Source organism: Metarhizium robertsii, assembly GCF_000187425.2.
Source record: "Metarhizium robertsii ARSEF 23 chromosome Unknown MAA_Scf_2, whole genome shotgun sequence".
In the NCBI taxonomy this organism is placed as follows: domain Eukaryota; kingdom Fungi; phylum Ascomycota; class Sordariomycetes; order Hypocreales; family Clavicipitaceae; genus Metarhizium; species Metarhizium robertsii.
Genome location: NW_011942160.1, coordinates 5,880,520 through 5,906,740, shown reverse-complemented (window position 1 = coordinate 5,906,740; position 26,221 = coordinate 5,880,520). Strand labels below are relative to the sequence as shown.

General features: G+C 52.2%; 7 protein-coding genes across 7 annotated transcripts; 4 read left to right on the top strand and 3 right to left on the bottom strand.

Moving 5' to 3' along the window:
- Positions 1–4,887: 4,887 nt before the first annotated feature.
- On the top strand, positions 4,888–5,929 carry MAA_08425 (uncharacterized protein; the record flags this gene model as incomplete). Its single annotated transcript, XM_007826423.1, has 3 exons — positions 4,888–5,447; positions 5,511–5,812; positions 5,877–5,929. 3 exons carry the CDS (start codon positions 4,888–4,890, stop codon positions 5,927–5,929), a joined length of 915 nt encoding a protein of 304 aa, XP_007824614.1.
- A 1,317-nt stretch (positions 5,930–7,246) lies between these two features.
- On the top strand, positions 7,247–8,386 carry MAA_10877 (mtcp1; the record flags this gene model as incomplete). The annotated part of the gene is made up of 1 exon (XM_011412796.1): positions 7,247–8,386. One exon carries the CDS (start codon positions 7,247–7,249, stop codon positions 8,384–8,386), a length of 1,140 nt encoding a protein of 379 aa, XP_011411098.1.
- Positions 8,387–10,269: 1,883 nt separating this feature from the next.
- MAA_08424 (uncharacterized protein) lies at positions 10,270–11,280 on the bottom strand (the record flags this gene model as incomplete). The annotated part of the gene is made up of 1 exon (XM_007826422.1): positions 10,270–11,280. One exon carries the CDS (start codon positions 11,278–11,280, stop codon positions 10,270–10,272), a length of 1,011 nt encoding a protein of 336 aa, XP_007824613.1.
- A 1,785-nt stretch (positions 11,281–13,065) lies between these two features.
- On the top strand, positions 13,066–14,811 carry MAA_08423 (uncharacterized protein; the record flags this gene model as incomplete). The annotated part of the gene is made up of 1 exon (XM_007826421.1): positions 13,066–14,811. The coding sequence occupies one exon, from the start codon at positions 13,066–13,068 to the stop codon at positions 14,809–14,811; it is 1,746 nt and encodes a 581-aa protein (XP_007824612.1).
- Positions 14,812–17,538: 2,727 nt separating this feature from the next.
- MAA_08422 (Cellular retinaldehyde-binding/triple function) lies at positions 17,539–19,148 on the bottom strand (the record flags this gene model as incomplete). The annotated part of the gene is made up of 3 exons (XM_007826420.1): positions 17,539–18,008; positions 18,071–18,212; positions 18,270–19,148. The coding sequence occupies 3 exons, from the start codon at positions 19,146–19,148 to the stop codon at positions 17,539–17,541; spliced, it is 1,491 nt and encodes a 496-aa protein (XP_007824611.1).
- A 1,184-nt stretch (positions 19,149–20,332) lies between these two features.
- Positions 20,333–22,476, top strand: MAA_10876 (pantothenate transporter; the record flags this gene model as incomplete). The annotated part of the gene is made up of 2 exons (XM_011412795.1): positions 20,333–20,651; positions 20,723–22,476. 2 exons carry the CDS (start codon positions 20,333–20,335, stop codon positions 22,474–22,476), a joined length of 2,073 nt encoding a protein of 690 aa, XP_011411097.1.
- A 329-nt stretch (positions 22,477–22,805) lies between these two features.
- Positions 22,806–24,709, bottom strand: MAA_08421 (FAD/NAD(P)-binding domain-containing protein; the record flags this gene model as incomplete). Its single annotated transcript, XM_007826419.2, has 4 exons — positions 22,806–23,644; positions 23,699–23,954; positions 24,010–24,486; positions 24,545–24,709. 4 exons carry the CDS (start codon positions 24,707–24,709, stop codon positions 22,806–22,808), a joined length of 1,737 nt encoding a protein of 578 aa, XP_007824610.2.
- Positions 24,710–26,221: the final 1,512 nt, after the last annotated feature.

Below are 26,221 nucleotides of genomic sequence, written 5' to 3'. Positions count from 1 at the left end.
AAGGTTAATGGTTAATAATAAAATCTTCATATCAAACAGGTGATTTTCGTCTTTTTTCTTAGAAAATACGATATTTATCCCTCTTACCTTTTACTCAAAAATAATGCTCTTTATTAATTATATACGCCCTTATAAAGTCGCGGGTGGTCGGTTCAACAGGGGTTGGAGTGAAGCAGAAAGCCGACATGCCTCATCTGATGTCGTGTCCGACGGACGGTAAGGGGCATGGCGCCTTGTACACATACAACACGGAGGGAGGGCTCGCATCTGGGTGTACCACGATCCTTGCCTCATTTCAGCAGTGACAGGGCCGAAGAGTCAGCTGGCGGAGATGACAAGCAAGGGAAAAAAGGCCACGACCACTTCGTGAACCTCGCCAAAGCCATGCTCTTGGCTACCTTGGCTTTCTGATAGTAGTACTAGTCAGCATGGACGACAGACGTGTCTGACGTGTTTTGCCACGTGTCGCGGAACCCTGGGCTTGAGGGGAAAAACTGAGAATACGGGCCATGTACCTATGCAGGCACGCGAGGAAGGAAAACGAGCAGCATAAATACCAGTTATTACCTGGGAGCTGCATACAGCCCCGGGCCGGTAACTTTTGGAAAGGAGCAAGGCACCTTGCGAGCCCGAGCGATGGAGGATGGAAGTACGGAGTATATATGGTCTGTACAACCAGCAAAGTCAGCAAGCACGATATACTCCATACCAAGGAGGCGATATCAAGCAGGATTGCAGGAAGCAAGCGCAGTTGTCCTGAACAGGCAGCACTTTTCTTTTTGCATGAATGCGCTTATGCATGCCATGTAAGTTTATCCACACGTCTGTGCAAAAGCATCTCGGGCGAATGGTTTGCGCAGGCAAAGATGGCCTTGTGACTCGCAGTTGTGAGCACATGTGGGACACGACCAGGGGTTGCGTGTAACTTAACCACCGGGCTTTGGCCCTCAGCCTTAACATTTTAACTTTGCTCTGCTCTTGGGCCGCTGTTTCAACTGCAAATCATATCGATCCTGCCGAACATCTCTGTCCAATGCCTCGAATCCCCCGCCTATTTGAGAGACTTCAAAAGCCTCGGGCTCCCTGCAAAAGCATATTGTGAAGCTTGATTCGTTGCAGATCTGGCATCTGTCCCCAAGCGTAGCCAGATCTGTGCCTATGCATCGACAACGGGCCCCCGAAATCCTCACCGCTAACTTCCAAAGTACCTTCATGTCGCCATGTCGTGGCGGCTTTGCGATTGAGCCTCGATGCATGCTCTTAGTAGTATAACAAAGTAAGTAGCTGGTTGAGCAGAAAATCGGGAGCCGCTTGTCTGTCACGGATTCCATGCTATTGTACGGAGTACGAGCTGTGGTACAATAACGCGGCCTGATCCGATGTCGCTTAAGTCCGACTATTTCGCCAAGTACGGAATGTTGCTTCAAGGATGCTGTGAGCGGGAGGACAGTTCAATTGTGGCTAGTTGCATTCCACTGTGTGGACGGATCCATGCTGTCACCGGGGTGAAGGGGTTTGTTCAGGTCGTGAATCCGTCCTGTGTCTGGATCTGTGCCCTGGAATGTAAAAGCAATGGCTCTTAGGAAACGAAACTAACGCAGGAACAAAGTACTAGAACTACTAAACCAAAATGTAATACTATTCTGCTTCTGCAAGTGTTGTGTAGCCTCCGATGCTCAGCTTCGAGCAGTGTTCGACAGCACATGGGGCTTGTCTTGGAATATTTCTTCGGGTTCGTTAAAAACATCGGATAGATGAGGTTTGTGCCCGCAAACACCAACTCTGTCTCAAAGAAAAGACCAGTTGACGTCAAAGACTCCCTCCCCCGCACGCAGGGCTAGGCGAGCAGATCTGGTGCAGAGCAGCACAAAACACTTTGTTTGAGACAATGAAGTCAGCAGCGTCCAAAGAGAAGCAACCAAAGAAACTTTGTGCTTGGACAAAATAGCGCCGGGAACTCAAGAGCCGCCCCCGGAGCGAAAAGGTTGTCTCTGAAGAATCTGCCAACTGTGGTTGGTGGGAACGTTTCCGACGATCGCTAATCATGGCCACGGCGACGTCTGGCCTGGTTGTCTCCGGATCTGCAGACTGTGACGCTTCAATGTCAGGCACGTACCACAATGGTTGACCCTAAGAAATCTTCCGCAAATGAAGCAAATTCTCTCCCCGGTGCATCCTGGACGAAGACCGACTCGTAAAGAGCGGGAAGTCGGCAAGGCGAACCAAACATGGCTTCCTCTCATGGGGATTCACGGTACGAACACCAAAGCAGGAAATGGCGAAGGACAAAAAGGGGGAGGAGGAGAGTGGGCCACTCGCCAACTCGACAGCCATCCCAAGAGATGAGGGATGTTTCAGGGACGAAGAGCCCCGCTATCGTTTGTAGCTTGTTCACTGGGACCCTTCGAAACGACAGGATATGATTGGTCCACTGACTTCTTCAACCCATGCAAGCCTGGCGCCACAGCACAGGGAGGGCAAGCCAGGGGAAATATTGGCGGGAGAGCCGTGCGAGTGCGTTGTTTTGGCGGGCCAGGTCCAAACTTTCCGTCCTGCTACTGGGCAGCCATGCGGACAGTACTTAATGTATATACAGCCTGGCACTTAGTAGTCTGGTACCTTCATCGATGCTTGCACAGTCTGTCTGTTGCTTCGTACACGAAGTATCAACCAGCATCAAACGGCTTAAACCCTCAAGGTGCGCTCCGTAATATAAACAATGGCCTCAGAACAATAACTGACAGTCCTTCCCCGCCGCCATCATCAAGTCTGATTCACAGACCATGTTGCTCATCGCTGCGTGGCGGTTTCTGCTTTGCTTGACCAAGAGCCAAGCCTGTTGGCCGGCAATAAGAGCTGGAGCTGTTGTTGCCTAGGCCATTTGCGCCACTTTGTGCAACAGGTAACTTGAACATCAAACATGTTGAATATTGCAAGGTAAACGTATTTGCTGTGGAACAAAGGCAGCGCCACTCAAATATACCTTATATTAAAGGATGATGCGCCCGGCTTGCTGTTGGCCATCGCGACGCAGGGAGCCATGAACAATTATATGAGGATTACGAGTGCTTTGTAAAATGAGAGCTTGAAATGAGTTTTGTTCCTCATGCAACATGAACATGGTTACTGCCCCTGACAGAACTCGATGGACAGAGATGCAGCCGGACGTGGAAATTCCCCAGCTTCTGAATTCGGCACTAGTATGTAATTGTGACGAGAGATGACCAACAATGACCGAAAAATCGCTTCTGTGGTACGTAGGCGGTTCGGCTTGGATTGATCCAGTTAGTGTGCAAAGAGCCATGATGGTGATGTGTTTGGTACGGCACCGTCGACTGCTTGACCCGAAGCCATGCTGTCCATGTTCAGTGTCGATGCAACACAGGATCAATTCACCCCTCGCCAAGCGCCAGGCCCCATGTGGCAGCCAGGCACAAAGCGATTAGCGCCAGGGGCAGGTGGCTCTGTGTGGACAGACCTTCAAAGGCTTGAGGCCCCCCCGGTCTCTTCGTCTGGACAGGGGACAAGGGTCGCCGGGCGCTCATCCACTCCATGTCGTCTTCGGACATCGAGGCGTTCGTTTGCCCGCGCCAGGTACCAGGCTCCTCAAGCCCCCAGGCTCTTTGAACACTGGCTGAACCCGAACATGCTTGTCTGTCCGATGTGAGTCGACTCTGTTCGTATCATTGCTGTGTGTGGAGACTGCCGGCGCCGCGCTTTAATGTTTGCTCTGCCTGCTGCCATGGCTCATACGGAGTAGTACATGGCTCTCTGCAACGGGCAGCTACCTCTTCGTGCCACTGGCCGTTCCTTCCAGTCCTTATTAACATCGCACGGCCGCGCCGTCTAGAATGCCGCTCTTCTTTTTAGTCCACCGTTCGCCCTCTTCATCTCCCCCCCAAAAGCGAAAGACCTGGTTGTCGACTGCCTAGACGGCATTGCTACCTCTTTTTCTTCCTGTTCACTCCTTCAACAGCCTTTCGCCCTCCGCTCCTTTGTGTGTCCTTGACGGCACGTTACGCTCCTTGTGATTTTACCCCTTCAGATTTTCTGCTGTGCGGCTACTACTTGCGCATTGTCAGTCTGCGAAACTACGCCCTCAGGTTCCTCTCGTCGTCATTCGCATCCTCTTCTCGTCCTTCCTTGACGCCTTCCGCTTTGCCGATTTCCTATCAACAGTGTGGTTTCGCCCTACTTCGAGAAGCCACACGAAAACGTCAGCAGTGCTGCCCAGCTGGTTCTGAAGAAGACAACAGACTATATACACAACAGTCAGCGCTTTCCCGCACCACCGGTTACTTCGCGGTCAAACATTTACAAAAGGTAATGGCATTTGGGCTTTCTCTCCCCTTGCAACTATACTCAATGCTTTTTTTCTTCCTCTCTCGCCGAGTCACTCTAGATGGGCATGTATACTTCTACTTGGCTGTCATCACGGGACTTGTGCATGGCAACGTCATGTACATTAGCAGACGTGCGCTCACAACACCACGACACCGCCGTATATGTGGTGAGAAAGCTAAATAAGTGCATTCTCCACTTTGAAGCGGTCGTCTTGACTCTCAGGGTTTGTCGTCAAATCCATTATTTTGTCTCGGCATTCCCTCTGCAACATTCCAGCGCCTAATGTCGCCCAGCCACCGCGGCTCCGCAATCCAACTGTCTCCTGGTTGCAAATGATGAAAAGCCCCTGATTTTGTTGGACGAGCGACAGCGTCAAGATGGTGTCAACTGCATTTGTCGCTGCTTTACTGTGATTGTCCTCTGCTGAGACATGGACGAATGCGGCCCGAACGACACCAAACACTGCCTGGCCATTTTATATATACTACTGATGCTCCAAATGCACACAAGCTAACTGGTGGTAGATAACCAAAGCTGCTCAATATGAGGTCTTCGTTGTTAGCCGTGGCCGCCTGTGCCGTACTGGCTGCCGCCGGTCCATTGAAAAAGCGTGCTTTGACGACCGAATGGGTTACGGAATATTTTACCGTCACCGTCACCGCAGACGACTCTGAGCCTACTCCCGAGATTCCCGCGGTTTTCGTCGAGACCGAGGTGGTCACTCTTACTCCTTCTGCTCCCCCAAAGGTCAAGCCTACGCCTGTATTTCCCGATTTTCCTTCGGTAGAGATCAAACCTTCGACTTCGATTTTTTCACCACCGCCTAAGCCCACTGTGATTCAGCCCAAACCCGAGGTCTCAACTCCTGCCGCTCCTCCTCCTCCCGCGACGACTTCTGCCGCTCCTCCCCCTCCTCCCGCGACGACTTCTGCTGCACCTCCTCCGTCGCCTTCATCCGGCAACTCGGGTAGTTATGCGGACAAAATGGTCCAAATACACAACGAGTGCCGTAGCAAGCATTCCTCTCCGGACCTAAAATGGGACCAGAATCTTGCCATTACTGCTGAAAAGATTGCCAAGTCATGTAAATTTGTGCACCAGATGTAAGTCATGGCATTTTTGAAAGAAAAATACTTTGGTTGAAACAATCTCTTACACAAATGCAGGGACGTCGACGGTGGCAGCTATGGCCAGAATATTGCAGCCGCCTCCTCCGATAAAAACAGCAACCCGACCGATTTTGGCGTCAACGCTGTGGGCGAAATGTGGTACAAAGGCGAGGTGAAAAACTACACGCCGGCATTTTATCGCTCTGGCCCTAGCAACGTTCCTCTTGGCGACTATGGCCACTTCACCCAGGTAGTCTGGAAAGCGACGACTTTCGTCGGTTGTGCAACTGTTCAATGCGGTGCAGGGTCAATCTTTGGGATGCAGTCATTATTCACTGTCTGCAACTATAAGGTCCAAGGTAAGAAACTGACCTCAAGTATCTCCTATAACTTTCAAGCCAGATTCTTACATATATAATTTAGGCAACGTCGGTGGCCAGTACCCTGAAAACGTTCTGCCGCCCAAGACGGGATAGTAGAGCCCAATGCCATGAATGCCAGTGATTGTACTATGCACATAACCCACGAAACTCCCTGGACGTGCAATCCAAGCAGGGAGGGAAGCTACATGGAGAGTTTTGTCTCGTGATTGAGGCCGGGTCATGGATGTGGAGCTTGCAGCAGGGTATCGTGAATTTCGCTTCTCACCTGTATGTTATGTTACATGATACTTTACGATCTTGGTCTTCATAAAACTAGGATTTTGTTCATTTTGTTTACTTTTCTTCCTTTGGCCGCCTGCTGAACCGTTGTCATGCGATTCAAATGGCCTTTCTACTGCATGTGTTGGGGCCATCATGACGATGCAATATTACTGATGTCTGTTGTACATGAGAGAGCGCCGAGACGGAAGGGAGGACAATGACTGGAAGCGCTGGATGTTTCGTATATTTCGTTCTTCTTATCTTAGCAAAGATGCTTTTATGCAGAATTGACGGTTCCAACGCGCGTGCTCTGCAGCCTCGTATGTGCTGAGTTGACCGGCGTGGTTCAGCTTGGTGATAACTTGCCCGCCTCTTGAGACGAGGAACTTCTGTCAACTCATGCTGAGCCCTACCGCAGGCTGGGTGTTGTTTTATTCCTCCTTATTGGCGTTTGCAAAGTGTCGAGTTGATTGTTGCCTGTGTGAGTCGTGTTCGACAATTGTTCTTTATCGGCTACGAACCAATCAAACCTCCTGCAGAGTGAGATAAAAGGACCAATGGTACATGAAGGCGTCGAATAGCAAACAGACCAAGTCACGTTTTGCAATTGCGAAAGCACAGTGCCTATGTACTTCGCCGCAACGGCGCTCGACAAGATGTGCCCTTTTCATCTAGTAGAGAAGGCTGAGGGTGGTCAAGTCTGGTTGGTTTTGACGTGGGGAAACCCAAAAGCCTTTGAATGATTGAGAATAGCGAATAAATAAATGAATAAAACTACAGCACCATGGTTTTTGAATGCAAACTCGCACCAATGGGTTGAATGTCACTCACAATGCCACTGGCAATCCATGTCTTCCCCAGTCTGAGCTGATGGAGCTCCTATAAGTGGCGCTGGGAGGTCTTGATTTGGTATCGGCATCTTCTGTTTTTCTTTGCAACAAGACCACCACCCACCCCTACATGATCTTGGTCAACGTACGAGGCTGTCGAGAATTCAAGTAAGCCAAATATGGAAACAAGCATGTTAGCGCAAGCCAAAGCCGAGGTCGACCAAACTTGGGTTTACACTGCTTACATGTAGGAACCCCGCGTTCAACTTTCACGCCTCGTCACTCTCCATCCGCCCGTCATCGTGAACCGCATCATATCATGGACCTCGAATCAACAGTCAGACTCACCGCAGAGTGCCTCTGCAGAAAACACACATTCAGCGCAGAAATACCCAAGTCGAGACTTCCTCTAGAGGGCAGCGTCTGCCACTGCCATTCGTGTCGCCACTCCACGGGCGCGCTGTATGTGCTCTTTTCGACGTGGCCGCGGCCGCGTGCCGACGTCGACACCAGCGGCCTCCGGAAATACCAGTTTTCCGCAAACATCGCCAACCTCTTCTGCGGGACGTGCTCGACGCCCATGTTCTCCGAGCTGGCCTGGGACCCGGGCAGTCTCGGCGTCTACAGCGGCCCGTTGAAGAACATGGACGTCGCCCCGATCAGGCTCACCAACCACATATACGTCGAGGATACCGTCGACGGCGGGGCGTCGGTATGGCTGAGGAGGCCGAATCCCGACGGGGACGAGATCCCTCGCTACTTGACGCGCTCTGGACAGATCCCCTGGAGCTGGCCGGGGGCATCGACTTTGGCAGAAGAACCCGGGGGCGGGCCGGTGCAGCAGTCTGTAGGTATTTCCTGCCACTGCAAGGGCGTCAACTTGGTTCTTCGTCAGGGGGACTATGCCGGCGGGAAGAGGGGGGAGTTGCCGTGGTTCATCGACCCGAGGAACAACAAGAGGCTTGCTAGTTTTGACGCCTGCGACTCGTGTCGGCTTCACTTTGGAAACGACCTTGTCCACTGGACATTTACCGACTTGGCTGACATAGCCCGGGCGGATGGGGGTGCGTTCCCCCGGACAATGACGGAGCTCAGGACGGCCGTGGATGCGGGCGACGCGGCGGTTGGAACGCTGGCGTGCTACCAGTCGTCGCCGGACGCGCACCGGTATTTCTGTAGAGTTTGCGCCGCGGCCGTTTTCTACGCTTGTGAGGATAGGCCTGATATTGTGGACGTGGCGGTTGGCCTTCTTGAGGCGCCGGACGGGGCTAGGGCCGAGAGATTCCTGTCTTGGACGTTGGGGGAGACTCCGGTTTGGGTGGACGATACGAAGGGCGGTTGGCGAGAAGGGTTGATGGGGAGGGTGCAGAGTGATGCCGAGGAGTTTAGGCTTGGGAGGGGTTATGAGAAGAGTTGGAGAAGGATTGCGAAGGAGGGCGAATCGGGATTGTCATCCTGAAACCGAGGCATGAGGATGGAGTGTCGGTGATGGAGAGGGCATGTTTGCTGTTGGTTTTCTGGTTCCCTGACAAGTCGATGCCTACAATTTTTTTTTGGGCAACGTGCCTGCGTTCGGCTGCAGGGGCGAATATAGGTCATGGATTGGGACTTGGAGACCATACCACTTGTAGAATCCGCCGGAGCTTCGTAGTACTTGATCGAATTGTTGGTCTTCCTTTTCTAGGGGGCTGTCTGATGATGACGGTTGTATTGATTAGCACGACGCTCTGTACTAAGCACTTTTTTTGCTCTTTAGATGTATTTGGCGAAATGCCATGTCTTTTCGCATTCATTCCCTTGATGTTGTTGACCTTATACGCATAAGAAGGATAAAGGCAGCCGGTATCCCCTTTTCTGCGATCTGACTCATGGGAGAGGCTAGAACGCGTGGAAGGCTAGAAGACTGACGACTGGAGGGAGCCGCATACCGTATGCGGAACTGCCATTTTCTGTATGGAGACATCTCGACAAAACTATTGACTTGGTGGCAACAGTGTGACACGAAAGTGCGCGCATAAGCGCCGCTATTCATGTGCTGTTCTACAGACGTTCAGCCGCAACCGCCAAACATTCAAGGGCCATTGAAGACCATGTCGTCTCCATTGGTTATTGGAATCCATCTTTGAATGTCATACAAAAAGTGGCTTAAGCTACTCCCTCAGCCTTCCTGTATTTTCTGAACACTTGTAGGTATATAAGCGCCCAGCACAATGCTTCCCCTTGCGAAGTAAAAGCCAACAGAGAGGGCGAGTTTCTCTGGCTTTATTTGACATTATTCCCCAGTAGACATGAAATAGCGGCTTGAAAAGAATGGAAGATGCCATAACATGTCGCGACTTGTCCCCCATCCCTAGCAGGAGGGTTCTTGTTAGCAAGAGGAGAAATCCGCACTCCGCGATGGACAGAGAGGTAATGACGTCAAACTAAGACATCTGTGCGACGAGCCTATGTACAGTATACATGTCAATGTGGTATTGATAGTGCATCTTGTGTATCAATGAGACTGCAGAACGTGCCAGTCCAGTCGTACCTGTTGATACGTGGTGGCCTGCAGGTGATCTACCGAGCTGACGCTCTTGACATGGAACACGGCAGCCCACAAGTACTCGAAGACAAGGCATGTAAGAAACAAAGCTGTAGCTGATGTGTCAGTCTCTATATAAGTCTATGTGTTTTTTCGCATTTCCATTGATATTTATACATTGGTTATTGAGAAGGCTGTGGTAGCAGTATCTTTATATTGCACAACACCGCTTTGAAGATTCAATCTGCTGTCGCCCACGTTCAACTACTTTGGTTCACCATGGCAGACACCTCACCTGCTGTTGACGGTCTTGTAAACGTAGAACTAAGACAAAGTCAGCGAGAGGCTGCTCAAGAAGAACGCCACGGCTCCCTCGTAGGGCTCAACAATAGAAGCACCTAAGAGATTGAGGCAGATATAGGTGAGCATTTGAGACCCGTGGCATCATATCTTCCGTCTTGGGAGCACAATATAACTCACCTCACCACTGACACCTCACCACCCAACGATGAATCCGGCGATCAGCTCCAAGCACCCGACGACAATGGACGCAGCCGCGACAGCTCGTCCGAGTATATAGAGCCAGTTGAATCAGAGGAAGCAGTCAAGCTAGGATACCCGTCGCTGAATTTCCGATTCCTAAGATGTAATTCATCCAGTCTTGAATGCTCAGAGGTCCAGTGACTCGGTCACAGATCCATTCCCAATAGTCGTTCATCCTCTCCCTACCGAGGCGGACCTGTTCTGGGGAATGCTTTGAACCTCCTGCTCCGCAATCTATGGCGGAAGATGTTATGGCGTTGATGAAGATGGGGTTGTTATCTCTGATGCTCTTCTTGTGGGAAGCAACTTCCTGTGAGGTCTTGGTCGAGTTCATACTGGTACGGCAACCACTGCTCTAAAGCGGTTCCGGCGGGCCTTGATGCCAGATCATCGACACCCGGATAGATAGCTTGCGTAAACAAATCATAATCATCTTGAACAACAGAATCAACTGGGGTATCTTCCCCGAGAGGCCCAACTCTGTATTGGTTGAAAGCAGTTTGTTCTGGTGTCACAGGAGTATAATTCTCGGCTTCAGGGTTGTTGCCCCAAGTAGGTTCCAGCGGCGTGGGCATGACACCTGTCGTCCCTGCTGATGCTGCAACTGTGGTGCTGGTGCCAACATCCGCCAAAGGTTGGTCGCATGCAGCGGTATGCCGAGCAGGAGTCGGCTTTGTTCGTAGACGACGGTTTCGTGGTTGGGGATTATCAAAATGGGGCGATTTCCACGGCCTGAGCATCATGGCGACGAATTCGTCTTGCCGCGCCCTGAAATAATCTGCTATGCTCTGTCGGACGGGTTGTAAGCTCGGTGGCAAGTCGTGCATGGCCGCCTCCCAAGTCATCTCTTCCGCGGGTAAATGATTCTGGATGGCGCGCACTTCAGCCGAGTGATCTACGTTGACAAAAGGACTATGGGGCCGAGGGACGCCAGGGCAAAGACATTTAAATATCTCATACCAGCTGTCGCTATCGTTTGATGCCCTGCTGGACAATTGAGCTCTCTGCTCGGGCGTCACGAGGTCCTTGGTTGGCGGTGGTTTGGCCGTGCACTCCCTGGCTTGTTCGTGAAGCTTGCATTCCATTTCATTCTTGAAACTTGTCCAGCATGTTGCACAGGAGTTCTCTATGGCATGGGGCTTGCGATTTAGGTGGCCTTTGAGTCTTGATATCTTGTCGAATGCGCGTTGATGGCATACGTGGTCCTGGTTTCCAGGACGCTTTGCATAGGGGCAAGCCCAAGCTTTACCAGGTCCCATTACACCATTGGATCCAAACGGCGGCATGATATGAGCCCCGGTGAGGTAGGGGGCGTGGCGGATGCGTCAAGTCTGGTGTGCCTCGTCAATGTTTTGCAGAGCTCCACAACTCGAGTGAGTATGGAGAGAATTGAAGGTAGAAATTCCGCGAAAGCTGGATACCTGGACACTTTTAGCCTAGTTCATTGTGCAAGACGCAAATAGCTACAAGTGTTGGGCTGATGTCAAAGTAAGAATTGAGATGTGAAGAATAGAAACACGTTCAAGAGTGAGGGCAAGCCAGAGTAACCGTTCTCCCACGTCCAAGGGCGGCGGATCATTGAGTGGCCAACATGAATGGTGCAACCTGCTTGATCAATGGCTACGCAGCCACGGGATCCCTAGTAGCAGTACCTGCGTGGTACGTGGCATACTTTCCTGAGGCTGAGCACAAAGCCACCTTGGGACGGTTGGTTGGAGTTGGGTGATGACTTCAATTGATGTTATTAAGCAAAGCGGCGCTTTGCTTCCATGTCCGTAATACGAGTCCCTGAGTGCTACGCCACTGTAATTACAAGCCTTGTATTATAAAAACTCAATTTATAATCGGTCTAGATAACCTTGAATCACCGCGATTGGCTTGCATTTAAAGGCCGGTGCGTAGCTTTGTGCATCATCGCGAACCTGCCTTTTGGTGTTGTGCACCTTCCAAGGCGACCTAGCAGCTTCAATGTTCCAGTCAACCAGCAGCTTCAACAGCGCTGCAGGCGGTCCCCGGCAGGGCCCCCGGAGGAGAAAATAAAAAGACACAAGCTCTAGGAAATAATGCTAGCAGCCCAAAAAGCCTCGAATTCAACAGCTTCAACGAGCCCAAATTCAATAGCAGCTTCAAAAGCCTAGCAGCTTCAACAGGCCCGAATTGCGCAGCAGCTTCAATTTTGGCCCGCCTGGCTCAGCGCTTTGCTTACACCTATGAAAAGGGCCTACGTTGTCATCGGACCTACATATAGTAAGTGAGGTTGAGCCACCCTTGTGTTAACTTGGTGGTAGGAAGAGGGAAAAAGGAGAGAAAAACATTTACTATTAATTCTTCAACTATATTCTTTTATTTACTTCTAAATTGAAATATCCTTGGGCTGGCGTGGTTAGATGATAGTAGTATCAAAATACGAGGAAGGAGACCCCGGCGCCCCACTCTGAGTCTGTGAGGTCGGAGTGACAAAACAACAGCACAAAATGGGCGTGGCCACGCCACATGTATTGATGTGTTAGTACTCTGTATTGAACACTTATATCCTGCAACACCGAGACTAGCGCCACTATAAAGTTTAATAATCCAAGGCTAACTCGGACTCTTAACCCTAACCCTAACCGATACCAGCCCCACGAGCTGGTATCAGGTGGGCACCTGCACCTAATACTATCATGTCTTCTAGGTCCTCCGCTTGACACGGCGATGCTGTATCGTGCGCACTTCGAGGCATGTTCGAGACTCATTGGTGGGCAGATTACCTCGAGTGCCGGGCGGGGAGATAGCTCGGCATGGGCTTGGTCACTGTGACCACTCCGACCCCAGACCTCAGAGTGGGGCTTGGTCACTTGCTACACCTGGATGGGTCTGGTATTTTTTTAAAAGTGGGACCAGACTGTACTATCATACTATGTACAGCCTGTGTAAATCGCCGCGAGAACCAGACAGCTTGGCGACAGCCGTCAACACAAACTCCATATTGCTTGTGCACATATGTTCGGCTACGTTTTTATATAAAAGACGGGGGCAGGTCCAGTGGGTGACCTCAGCCAATATGTCGCCAACACTGGACCACGTACAATATGTACCAATCATATGTATATAAACGCTCATTGCCTTCGGGTTTGGATGTTACCCTGGCCGTCAGCTCTCCAGTCCCTCCAGCGAACGAAACAAACACTCTCAGCTACGGCGAACGAGCGGCCGGAGCCACACTCGCCGTTCTCGCCTTCTCCATTATGTGCATCGCCTACTGGACCCTCGCAAAGGTCACCGGCTATCTCCTCTGTACTGCCAAATACCCTTCTGCCGCGTTGGCGGCGAATATTGGTACAATTCTCGAGGCCGCCTGGCCAGAGTCCACCAGAGCAGCAGATGATCTCGCTTGCGAGAGGAAGAGAAATCTTCGCAATGCAATCCGGCTCATATACTTGGGAGACGTGACGGATGAGCAGCACCCACACAGGATTGGCAGAGGCATGTCTCAATGCGAAGCTACAAAACCTGACGGAGTATCTGAGTGCTTCCTTTGGATCGCTGGTGGCTGCCCCATCATGAAGGTTGTAATTCAGATAGCCATCTGGGAATGGGTCAGCATCTGGCTGATGGTACTCACCTTGTTGGTGACGTTGATCCATAACAGCTTCTTCAGCCACGGGGAAGGCCCTGACAGCAAGCCGCGGCTCTTTGTGGTTTGCATTTACGCGGGGTGCTTTGCCATCCATGCCTGTCTTGTCTTGTTCTTGTGTCTGGGAATCTTGACCCAGGCTTGTGCCAGTCAGGCCTGGAGCTTGCTGAATCGATGCCACTTCGCTGTCGTCGACCGCCATCAGCTTGTCGAGCACATCCGTGACGAGCGCAACCCCCTCGAGTTTGGTCAAATCGAGAAATCGGGCATTGCAAGTACTTCCTTGTCCGAACCCGGTAGCTACCTCGCTGCCCTTGAAGGCCGCGACCCGGCCCCAAGGACTACACGATCCGAGGCGGAGAAGGAGAGACTCGACATGGCACACCGCGATGTCGCACACAATCAAGAGAAGTTCCGAGACGACATGGGCACGTGTGCTGACAAGGCTCTGGACCTGGTGCTCCTCAACATTGTTACTGCACTCAACATCTGCGTTACCCAGGCCTTCAGCGCTTGGACAAAGAGGCCGCTGATAGACAACGCGAGCACGCAGATCGGCTCCATTGCCTTGGCGACTGCCGTCTTGTTGGGAATGGCGTCCATGTTCCGCAGTGCACTACAGCTGAGCACGGTGAAACAAACGTACGGCCTGCTCCTTGGCCTGAAGGAAATCAAGACCAATCTTCAAGTCCTGGAGTATGCCGACGGCCGTCCGTTCCGGGGCTCAATTGTTGGCTTTTTCCATGGATACCTTGAGGCCCATCCCATTACCCTGGCATCACTCCTGCCCACATCCAGCTGGGTCGCAATGTTGCAGGCGTTGTTGTTTGGCCCCATGTTCTCCCTGCTTCCCAATGCAGATGAACGCACGCGGCGCTCAAATGGCACCAACGGCAAACTGTGTGTCCAGGCCATGGGCCAGGATGTGGTGTTTACTACATACGGCACAAACAGGCAGAGCATCGACTCACAGGCTTTTCAGAACGTCAACTCAATCAACGTCTGCTGCAGCTTCGACCGGGCCCGGTTTGACGAGGTGTTCAAGGAGTCCAGCGAGCCAGATCCGACAGAAAGTCCCGAGATGTCGGGGAAACAGAATACAGGCCCAGTCTCCATCCCGTCGTCCTCCACGTCTACGCCGCGTTCCAGTGGCATTGAGCTCCGGAAGCTCTATCGAAGTACTTGCTCCGAACGTCCATAGGCCCACCATACTTCAATGTTACTATCTAGAAATAATGGTTTGAATAATTGACTACCTTGGTAGTTGGACCAAATGCAGCCCGGGACAATCTGCCCTTCGTTTATATATGTATATTCATGTTTTTGTTGGCAGGTACTATTCGCGTTGGCGGCCTTCAATTCGAAATGTCCGGCCAACCAAGACATAGCAATCGCTGAGATAGATATTTGAACTCAATTGACCCTCGCTTTTGATGAGAATTTAGATGAATCGCTATGACGTGGAACGCCAGTCGTCGACGCGTGATGTTCCACAAGGCCATGAGCGCCACTTATGCCTTGTTTATTCGCTCCGGCACTCGGCTGATGGCTGGTGCATCCCCTTGCGGCGTTAAGGTGTCGTTCAGGTAGCGGTCCATTTTTCTGTAATACCGGACCTAATATATACTTTTTTTGGTGATAAAATTAGCTGTAGGCTGTGATAAATATTAATATAGCTTTATGTAACTTGGGAACTTTTGGTACTTTTATTACTATACAAATTACTAGTAGGCCTATATATTTTTTAGTTTCAGATCTTTTACTAGTCCACATCCTTGCTCGGTACCGCAAGTGGCACCTTGACGCGAGCAAAGGGGATGCAACAAGGCGTGATGCCGTCAACTGGTGTGTGTCGATTGCCAGACTGCCAGTTACCAAATTGGTTCGCCGGTTCCATAAGCCACGTGGTTTCGCCACCAAGGCGCACCCAACTGTCTCCCGAACGGGTTAGATACATATACACCTGCTCGACCTGTCGACGGTAATTCTTCAACAGGGGTGCCTGTCAAGCCTGCAGGGCCTAGGCTCTCCGAGTTCCCTTATCGGCCTGGCTCTTGTCGGTCTCCTCCCGAGCGCCGAGGATTGATGGCTGTGACCCAAGTAGGTCAATAATACGTTAGGTGAAGGAGCTGCTGCGATAACGCATGCCCGCTGCCACTTGTGCCCACCACTTGGGGATTGCCTCTGGTATGTATCCTTGATCGCTCCATGTCTGCCGGGCCGGCCTTGTTGAAGCCCCACTGTCTCAAAAGGACTCTCCGCCCTGTTCCTTGTCAGACGGCTTCGGCGCAGATGTAAACTCGGCCGACGTTCGCCCTAACGTGCGAAGATCATGTTGAATCTTCTGGCAGCCAACCAGACATTTTGGTCCAAGTGGAGCCTCACTGTCGTTGCATGGTCATCCCGGTGTCAGGATCTGGGGAACGGAGCAGATTTAACTAGAACTAGGATCAATGTTCGCCTATTCTTCTGTGGCCCTTTTAAGAAAAGCTTTCGGCAGATCTGCAGACAGCAGTGATGTGAGGTCTCAGGTATCCAATCAGAAGCTAGATTTTAAAGGGCACACGTATTTACTAGTAAATTAGGTGATGGTAAAAGCCCTTATAAGAACTTTAGAAGGCCGAATACAAATTTCTCCATGATAATGTCCCGAATTTTATGCTGGCACTAAAGTCACCCGGGGTCACCAGTTGCCTGCAGGGGCGTTAACATTGAACACACCAGAGGGGATGTGTGGTCAATCCTGGGAAGTGCCTACAGTAAGGCTACCGTTGACCGCCTGAACTGAGGTCAATACAAGTAAAGTAGATATACTTCACGAAACTCGGGAGTGACATTGGCGCATGCACCTGACTTCAAGGTACCAGACAGGTCGCCAAAAACAATATGCTTGGCTCATTTATCGATAAAAGTTGTTTTGGCTACCTCTAAGTACTTAGCTTACATGTAGGTACTTAAGTACCTAACTTTGCAAGTCCGGGCAAGCGCGGTGGTTCAGGAGCCATGATGAGTGGCTGTGCATACCTGCAATACTGCACATGTGTGAGAGGATCAATTGATGTGACCAGGCTTGTGGCATGCAGCGTCGCCAGGCTGGTGCCCTCGCGGCAGGGCGAAAACGGTGGTCCCCAAACAGACCCGGTGACTTCGGAAGAATATGCTGCGCGTGGGAATAGTTCAGAGCCGGAGCCGGAGCCTTTTGATGGTGTCGATAGGATCAAGTCCAGGTTTGGGCTCTTCAGAGTTGTCCTGGTTTGGTTGCGTGAACCTGCCTTCATTCTGGGCGCCACTCCAGATAGAATGCGGCAGGATGATACGGAAATGAATGTAATGGGAGGTGCTTTTGGCGACGGCCAAGAGGAGGAGGGAGGCGAGCAAGCTCATCCTCGGACTGAAAGAGCCTAATTGCATCGCAGCTCGGTTTCTATCGCTTGGTGTGGCTGGACCTGCGCTGTGGAGGGCCCTTATTGTCCCCTCTGGAGCTTGTGTGAGGATTCGATAACAAGAAGAGGCATGTAATACTCAGTCGCCTCAGTATTGTATGTACTGAAAGTGAAGGTGAATAAATAACTGCAGTAGTAGCTGCGAAAAAAAAAAAAAAAACTAAAACTTGAAACCCTAAAAGGCATTCTTGAACGAGAGCCCATCCAGAAGTTTGCGGAAAGGCACCGCGCCACATGCGTCTATCGACATGGGCTCGCCGTCATCTCAGGACAGGTGATGTTTTCTTCCTACAGAGTGGATCACACAGGAATAAAAGATGCGGTATTATTCTGTCGATTATAATCAACTATACTGGAGCCAGTGCCCCCCATTCAGATATCAAGTATATAATCAAGCCACCCTTGGACATTTCATCTCGATATCCAAGCAACAAACTCCAGCTAATAATTACAACCCAAATAGACGCTTTCTTCCGCAATGCTAATCAAGCAGAGCCACCTGCCAACCTGTCAGTGCCATTCGATTCATACCACTTGACCTCTGCTCCGCCTCGAATGTATCCCAGCCTGTCATACAGCGACCTTGCTCGAATATACTTGTCCAACTTCCAGTAGTTGTCGCGAATCTCCTTTGCCACCAGATCGCGCTTGGCCTTGTATTCCTGGCCCTTGGGGCCGTCGCCATGCAAGACCCATTCCTTGGTGGCGTCCTCAAACCTCATTGCAATATCCTCCCGTTCCCGCAGAAGCCCGTCTCGAGTAGCGGTATCCTTCATGATATCATTTTCGCCCTCAACAGGCTCTTTATATTCATACGCCCAGTCCTCGTCGCCACCAAGCTCCTTGATGAGCTGCTCCGGGGCGATAAATTCCTCTAGGTCCTTACGACCATACGTGAAATGAACCTTGGCGGCAATAACGGGATCCAGCCAGCCGTGGATAATCCTCCAAATGCCTTTGATCCTTTGTTAGCCGCGGACTTGGGGTGGTAAACAACATAGGCCCGGGGCAACGTACCCTTAAACACCCAGGGGGCGTTGTGTATCAGGACAACGCCCAGCGACTCGGGGTAGTTGGCTTCAAAGCACATAATAATAAACTTGACCGGGACATAGTCCATATTTGCGAGACTGAATCCCGACATGTCAAAGATGAGGCACTGTCCGTATTAGCATCGTTTGACGGGCGAACAGCAGTGCCGTCTGGTCCAACTTACGGCAGTTTCGATGGGCGGGTTGAGGACGAACCGCGCCGTCTCAATCAGGTACGTCGTGTACCGCTCGATGCTCTCTACACACTGGTCAGACGCTTTATGCAGACGGGCTCTGACAATGCAGATAGGCCGACCGTGTCTGTCGGTCCCGTGCAAGAAGCTCTTTCCCATGCGAATCTGTTTCATAAAGTCGCGACCCAGGGTCTTGGCTGCCTTTTCGTCCGCGACGGCACCCGCCTCGCCGTTGGGCATGATATCCTCATCCACTTTAAAGTCGACATGTCTCCAGTTCATGGCCTTAAACATCATCATAAGAGCTTTGTTAATGTCCCACTTGCGGGCGCGCAGGAATCGCAGGATAAGTGTGTCCGGATGCTCGTGCTTGACGGCGCCAATCACCATGGAGCGAATCGACTGGGCTGACTGGCCGTGTAGGAGCTTCTGAAAGTCGCGAATGGTCTCTGGCGACTGGTCGGCGAGCACGGCGCGCAGTTGCTGGATGGACTCGGGCGGTGCGGCCGCCAGCCCATCCTTGAAGTGCTTGATGGATTCTGGGCTCTGCAGGGCCAGTAGCTGGGAGAATTGTCTCAGCAGACGCTGTTGCTCCTGCGGGTCGGTTGTGATGATTTGCAGGGCTTCCATGACGTCGGGGGAGGGCTTGGGCGTCGGGGGGACTTCCTGGGATGTACGTCCGAAGAAGCCGGTGCGCCTTGGAGACTCGGTGTTGATGGAGCCGGCGTCCGAGACGATGGGCCCTGCGTGCTCGAACATGTTGTACAGCATGAAGACGGTCTGCCAGAGTTTGCGGAGTACAGCCTCCTGGTCGGCTGTCAGGTTGCCGAGATGCCCTGGGGCCATGTTGAAGGATCCGTTGGAAGCCATGTTGTCGTTTTAGTACAGCCAAGTGTTGGTGATGCTAGAAACTGTATACGACTGTATGAGTTTGTCTTCAAGTGCCACAAAGAGAGGAGCAGCAAATGAAGGCGGCACTTTTGGGACAGCCCATCATTGCTGTCGACGACGTTATATAGCCAGCCATGTCGAATGATGAATGGAGGGTATGCTTCCCGTTAATCCCAGTTTGGTATAAGGGCAGCGTAGGAATCAGCAAGCCGACCGTCACCTGATAGAAGTTGACTTTTATTGTTGCGCAAGGTTAAAGTTTGGATCCAGGTACAGCTTTACCTGCTTCCCGCGATCCATGACGGCTCGGTTTGCGATTGGCGGTCGGACATGGTGAAACCAGGCTTCGTTGCCGCTTACAACTGAGATTATCAGCCACAACATGCCAGAATGTGTGGGGAGGACGGTGAATTACCCCGCAAATAGAGACTGTGCAGTGAGCACATGATGATCTGCAATACGGCTGCGTGCCTAGGCAAAAAGTCGGGGCTGTATTTCCTAATGAGGGTCGTGGGTCTGTAGGGCAGAGACTGAGGGGCCGCAGCTCCGGCCGGTCGGCGTGGCGCGCCCCACGAACGGCAACGGAGCCTGATTATCGGGGCCCGTTTCCGTAGAGTCACAAGCCGAGATGGATGCGTAAGGACAGTTTGACACGCTCAAACCAACATGCGGAGCTGTCAATGCAAAGAATAGCATTCGTATTAGATGACGCGTCCAATTTTTCTCATCCCAGCCAAGAGTGAGAAAGTGAACCAGGAGGGCATATTTTGGGGGTACATAGCATTTCCGGACAACCTCCGGCCCTCGTTGCAGGCCCACCTCCTCGGGGGCCACGTCGTTCCTCATGATAGGAGATACCCTAACCCTAACCCGCAACTGCTAGTAGACCTACGATTAGTTGAATTAAAAGTGGGACTATCATCGGCTACAGTGCTGCACCCTCTATCTGCACCCTCGCCACGGCCAGCTGAAAGGAGCAGGCGCGCATATCGCATCTTTGAAAATCTCCATCTCGCATATTCGCAAAATGCGATATGCGTGTCTAGTTGCCCAGCTGAGGCACACGTCGCAGCTATGCAGCATCCCCCATTTGTCCCGTGCGGTGCAACATCTCCTTACGCCCTCACGCCGACTTCCAATACAACCACGCCCTTTGCCCCAACATGAGCTTGTGCGAATACTGCGGCAAGATCCCCGCCAAGTTATTCAGCTTCCGCCGCAATGAGCAGAGCGACTACGACCACCAGCCAACAATCAGCGCCCTAAAAGCCTCGGCCACGGGCGGGTGTCAGGGCTGCCGTCTCCTTCTCCATGCAATAGAGAGCAGCGAATCTGAGCACGCCGGCAAGTATGCGTTGCCGAGAACGTGGAATCCAGATGACCGGGTGCGTCTGAGCAGCACAAAATTCGGCTGGCAGATTGTGAGGGTTGGGTGGACGGATGCCGGTCATTTTCGAGGCTTTGCTGTGCCTCTGGACTGGAGTATGCGCCTCCAAGCCGGGCTTGATGATTGATGAATTGGCTCAGACCGTGTGGCTAATCTGATGGCACAGAAAACTGGGAGACTGTAAAGCCGGATTCTTTCGGTGATGTCGGAGGGGAGCGTTCTGGTCTTCACCGCGCCTACGAATCTCGTCTCCTGCAGCGTTGGTCAAGAGACTGTCTGGAAAATCACAAAGGCTGTCGTCGAGGGACCGGTTTCCTCCCAACTCGGCTTATTGACGTGGGAACAGAGGCTGATCCAAGGCTTGTACTGGTGTTGAGTGCTGGAATCAGGTCCGCAGACAAGCGCTACAACGCATTGAGCCATTGTTGGGGCTTGACGATGCCGGAAGCCGCAAAAACAATGGCAAGGACGCTGCGTGACCACCTCGGCTCCATTTCGGCGGACAAGCTGCCCCGTACCTTTCAGGATTTCGTCCAGAATACGCGGCGTCTTGGTGTGCCGTATGTTTGGATCGATTCGCTCTGTATTATTCAGGATTCACGGGACGACTGGGAGAGGGAGGCGGCCCAGATGGCTGATGTTTACTCCAACGCACATCTCACCATGGCTGCGTCAGGCTCTGCGGATGGCCAGGGAGGATGCCAAGTCGTAGACCATGTGCGATCGTACGGCCCTGTCGACATTGAGTGTCGGGTCAATATCGACAGCGCCTCCTCACAGGCATTGACAGAAGACTCAACAACAACCTTTCGACTTTGGAGTCGGGATACATACCCCGTCGGACAGATTCTGAGGATTGACCCATTGACACAGCGAGGATGGACTCTCCAGGAGCGAGAACTCTCGCCTCGGGTTGTTCACTACTGTAGAGACACCATCCGGTGGGAATGTTGTGAATCCAGAGCAACGATTGAGTTCCCGTGGAGTGACGGAGCTTCTTTCGATGTCGGACGCTTGTTCGACGGGGGATCGTTTACCAGACCGACACTTATTGGCATACCGAATATCAGCTCGAAACCAATCGACTCTGTCACAAAACAAAGGCTCACGTGGTTCGAGCTCGTCGACCGGTACACCAGCCGTTCCCTCACCAGGCAGACGGACATTCTTCCCGCCTTCTCCGGCATCGCCAGATCTATCGCCGAAACCACCTCTGACGAATACTACGCTGGGCTCTGGAGGTCCTACTTTGGGCATTGTCTACTGTGGGCGAGCAACTGGCACGTTGGCCGTGGATTCAGACAGCACAGCCGTCCTGCCGACTATCTCGCACCAAGTTGGTCGTGGGCCTCTGTGAAAGGCCCAATCCATTATCTCTCCTGGGTCAATGGCTACTGGCACAGCTTCAACGCCGACCCAGACCCGGCGTACGCACCGCAACTTGTCGACGTCTCGTTGCAAGCGTCTTCCGACCCGTACGGTGCTCTAAAAGCCGCGACACTCAGGATCAAGGGCAAGGTCGGCATGGCCATTTGCAAACAAGAAGCTTACGCGGCACCAAAGGATCATCTAAATGTTACTTTTACTGCTGGTCATCAAGATCGGCAAACTCTTCTGGGAATGGAGGGGGGAAAGCTTGACAAGGTCGGCGAGATTCGTTACGACGTCCCTCTCTGCCCTGATTGCTCGCCAATTGGAAAATTCACATTGCTGTGGCTGCTATGCTGCCTGAATAGTGAGAAGACCGCAGATGGGAAGACGTCAACATTTGCAATCGCTCTCCGGGGCGATGACGACGTTGAAGGAGAGACGCGGATGTCTTCTATCGTCCCGAAGCGCTTTCGAAGAGTCGGGATAGCATGGGGAATTGATCCTTCATTCTGGGACAAGGCGGTAACTATCACTCTGACGATAGTGTAATGATTGCAAAGGGACACGCGTCCAAGTGTCCCGTTAAAGTATAATACAAAATCGCCCGAGACCTAATCGGCGACAGGGGGAGGGTATCAAATAGTCCAATATCTAATAATGTCCGCTTCCTGCATTTCCTGACCCCACTAGTCATCACATTCTTTTGTCCTTGAACCTAGGTCTTTTAGGGACAGGACCAAAGTACTGAGTGTGCATGGAGATGATACAAGTTTTCAGCGTGGCATACAGCCACACGAAAAGGTTTATCGGCCCAAAAATCGACATTGGTATGAGTGATACAGCAAGATGGCCTAGATTCCGTTGAGCGCTTGACCTTGTCATGAGAAGCATATTCGGGACGTACCAAAGATAATCGGCCGGCGTGTGATTGTCTGCCAGAATTCGTCGGAAGTGAGCAATTCAAAAGCACCATGCCACTTCCACGGTCCTTTGAGGCGGAACTTGGTATTAAGATGGGCGCCCAAAATCCAAATAATCAGCAGTTTCCACGACGCCATGGCCCGCCGCCACGAGAATAACCTGATGATGTCGAGTATTCCGGGTGCCGAGTCCAGATCGAGCGCCAGCTGGTACGCATAGCTTTCGTGGTCGACGCCGTATTTGATCCTGGCCCCGGGAAGGGATCGAAGTTTGTAGTGATGCTCGTCCTCGGGTAGCAGGGTCCGCGGAATGCATCGAGGGGACAAGAGATTTGTGACCCAGAGCTGAGTTTGCATCTCTGCGAGTGGCGGAATGGCACCGAGCGAAGGGCGTACGAAACCTATGAATCCGACGGTTGGGTCGTCTCGCTTCCAGACCTGACGGACATCAGCACGGTCAGGGGTCGGATATGGGATGTCGTTGGCGTTGTTGGACTTGTTGAGAAATGGGAAGCTCTGCTTGTATCCCGTACACATGACTACCATGTCTGGTCGGATTCGCTGTCCTCTCATACGGTCATACTCGGGCCGTCCGTTGTTGGTGAACTCGACGGTTCCATTGCTGTCGAAGCGCAGGGGGAACGGCGCGAGATCCACGCATCTGCCGTTGGTGTCGGGGATTGGTGTTTGCACAAAGAACGAACGCAGGGAGTACAGCCACAGCGTAGGTCCGGGGACTTTGGGTCTGTATGGCTCGCTTATATAAGGGCACACCTTCATGGATTTGTTGAAGAAGACTACAACGTGGACGTTAGTAATTTCAAGGCTGGGAAGGGGACGGACCGACGTACTCCTTGATGGGTGGTCTCTCTCGCGGCCAACACCACCGATCCATTGGTCCATGCCTAGTGTAGTACCCGAGGATATGAAAAGGAGGGTCTTGATATAGATGTGGTAATACTCCCAAAGCAGCATGTCGTTTCGTCGAAGCATTTTGTGGACGTATGTAGTGTCAAACATGTTTGCCCGACTGATATCAATGGGAATACCTGGTTCATTGGGGTTTGGCGTGCGAAGACACGGCAATATGACTGGTCCAGGGTTTCTCTGCCACCCCCCCGAGTTAGCCCTGGTTCGTTTCCAAAAATCACACAAGACCGACCTTTGGGGCAAAGTGAAAACCATCCCTGTGACACAAGATGACCCTCTCGACGCTCGGGGTGGTCACGGCGAGATAGGCAATATCGGCTCCCGTCTCGCCAGAGCCGACAACCATGACGGTCCTGCTGGAGCTAAACTGCTTTCGAGCTTTGAATTCCGACGAGTGTATAACTCGGGGCACGTTCCGGAGCCCCTTGATGTCGGGCACATTAGGCTCGACGTGTAAGCCCGAACAAACGGCGACGGCGTCACAATCCCACTCTAGACGGTGGCCACTTTTGGTCTCATACACGACGGTGTGGCCCTTGCAGCGACGATTGACAGCCAGGACACGTGTGTCGAGATGTATATGCGGCCACAGGTCGAAATGTGTGCAATAGCCCTCCAAGTAGTCGACATAGTCGGTGGCACTGAGGAAGTCAGGCCCGTCTGGGCGCCGAAAGTCAGAAAAGGTAGTCAGCTGCCTCGAAGACACGAGCTGTTTGGACAAGGTTAGGATACCGTGGTCCTCTCGGCGGCCCGTGGAAGCCACTCACCTCGGCATCTTCGTACACTCTGGCCGAAAACGTCCCCCCAACCCGGGGCTGATACTCAAAGAGACGGGCCTCGACGGCCTCGCAGCCAAGAAACTCGTGTGCCTGGACGAGATACTTGAGAGTCACGAGTCCTGAAGGGCCCCCTCCAATGACGGCAACCTTCATGACAACGTATCGATACTCCAGACCCGGTGATTATGCTTGATTTTTGCTTCTTCCTCGTCTTTTGCGGGTTGTCCGGCCCGGACGTCAGGCATATATAGAGGGATTCCTCAGGACCATTTTGTTTCCCACTGCTTCCACTCGGTCTTGCCCAGCTCCCTCTTCCATCTGGCCTCTTGGCACCAGCGGTTCAGGGTCAATGATGGCCCTTTTGCTAGCCTCCGGACTGACCACTCCTTGGACCAAACACCCCTTCCATTATCCCGATGTAGAAGGATGCGGGCGCCTTGATCCAAACGCCCATCGGTACAAACACCTCCACGCGTTGGACGTAGACCATGTCTCAGAGGACAGTTCCCACCAGCCCGGTGCCTCGTGGTAATACACGTCACACGCCTGGATCTTGTCATATATTCCCGATTCTGCAGCCCCCGCGGTTTTGTGCCCCCCCGCAAGGTGAGTCCTTTGGGGGGGGTAAGACACGGCAGCACTTTTAGAAGATGGTGCAGCATCTGTCAAGTGTCGCGTCGTGCAACTGAATCACCCGAACTCGAACTCTCCTTGACTGCAGCTCAGCCGCCTGCCCGGGGGGTGAGAGTCCGTCTGACCATGTGCCCGTGGGCCAATAAATGCCTCAAACTACTCCGTAAACTGTCTTCTTATTGTTCGGGGTCCCGGTGGTTTGGATCGCTATTGTCCGCGATGTGCTTGCCGAGCGGCGAACTGCCTGGGACATGGAACACGTTCAATGGAGCCATGACCACCACAATGTGGGCTTTTGAGAGGCCGGACCACATGCTTCGCAGTAGTAGAGCACAAAAGTCGTGTTGAGAGGCTGACGAGGAATCCAGGGGCCAGGAGCGGGGTGTTTGAAGAAGCACGCAGGCGCTGGTTATTTGTTGAAAGGTCAACTGACATGGAGTGTTCTAGCTTCTGTCAGCCATCAATGTCATTGACATGTCGTTGGAGGTGGCGGATGGCGAACAGCAGCGTTCCAAGTCACAGGATGATATTTTCTTTCTTCTTTTCTGGGTTATAAGCCCGAGACTAGAAGCACTCGATTGATTAGACTTCAGTGCTGCAGGATAAAAATCGAGAGAGAGAAAAAGAGCAGTCGGTGCCTTACGGTCCCGGACCAGCTTGTCGTCCATGCTCAAATTCCCACCAGACGTAATCTAGGTACCTAGGTAGGTACTTACAGTGGGTTGTAAGTACCTGGGGTAGATGTGGAGAAGACCCGTCGACATTTGTACTTACTACTCCGGCCTTGTAAAATGTTGGGCTTCCACAAAAAACAGTGTAGAGGCTGGTGTGCACTCTTCAATGTTGGCTCATCAGCTTCAGACCCCAATTCGGGCATCAGCGAATCTGAGCAGTCAAGGCTCTTTACACCGGGCACCAAAATTACTCCGTAGTGCTCGGTATTTCTTTTTCTGTGAGACTCAATCTCCGATCGAGCCTCGGCACCGCCAAGACTTGGAGTCGTACATTATGAGGCTAAATCGAGTTTGGTGC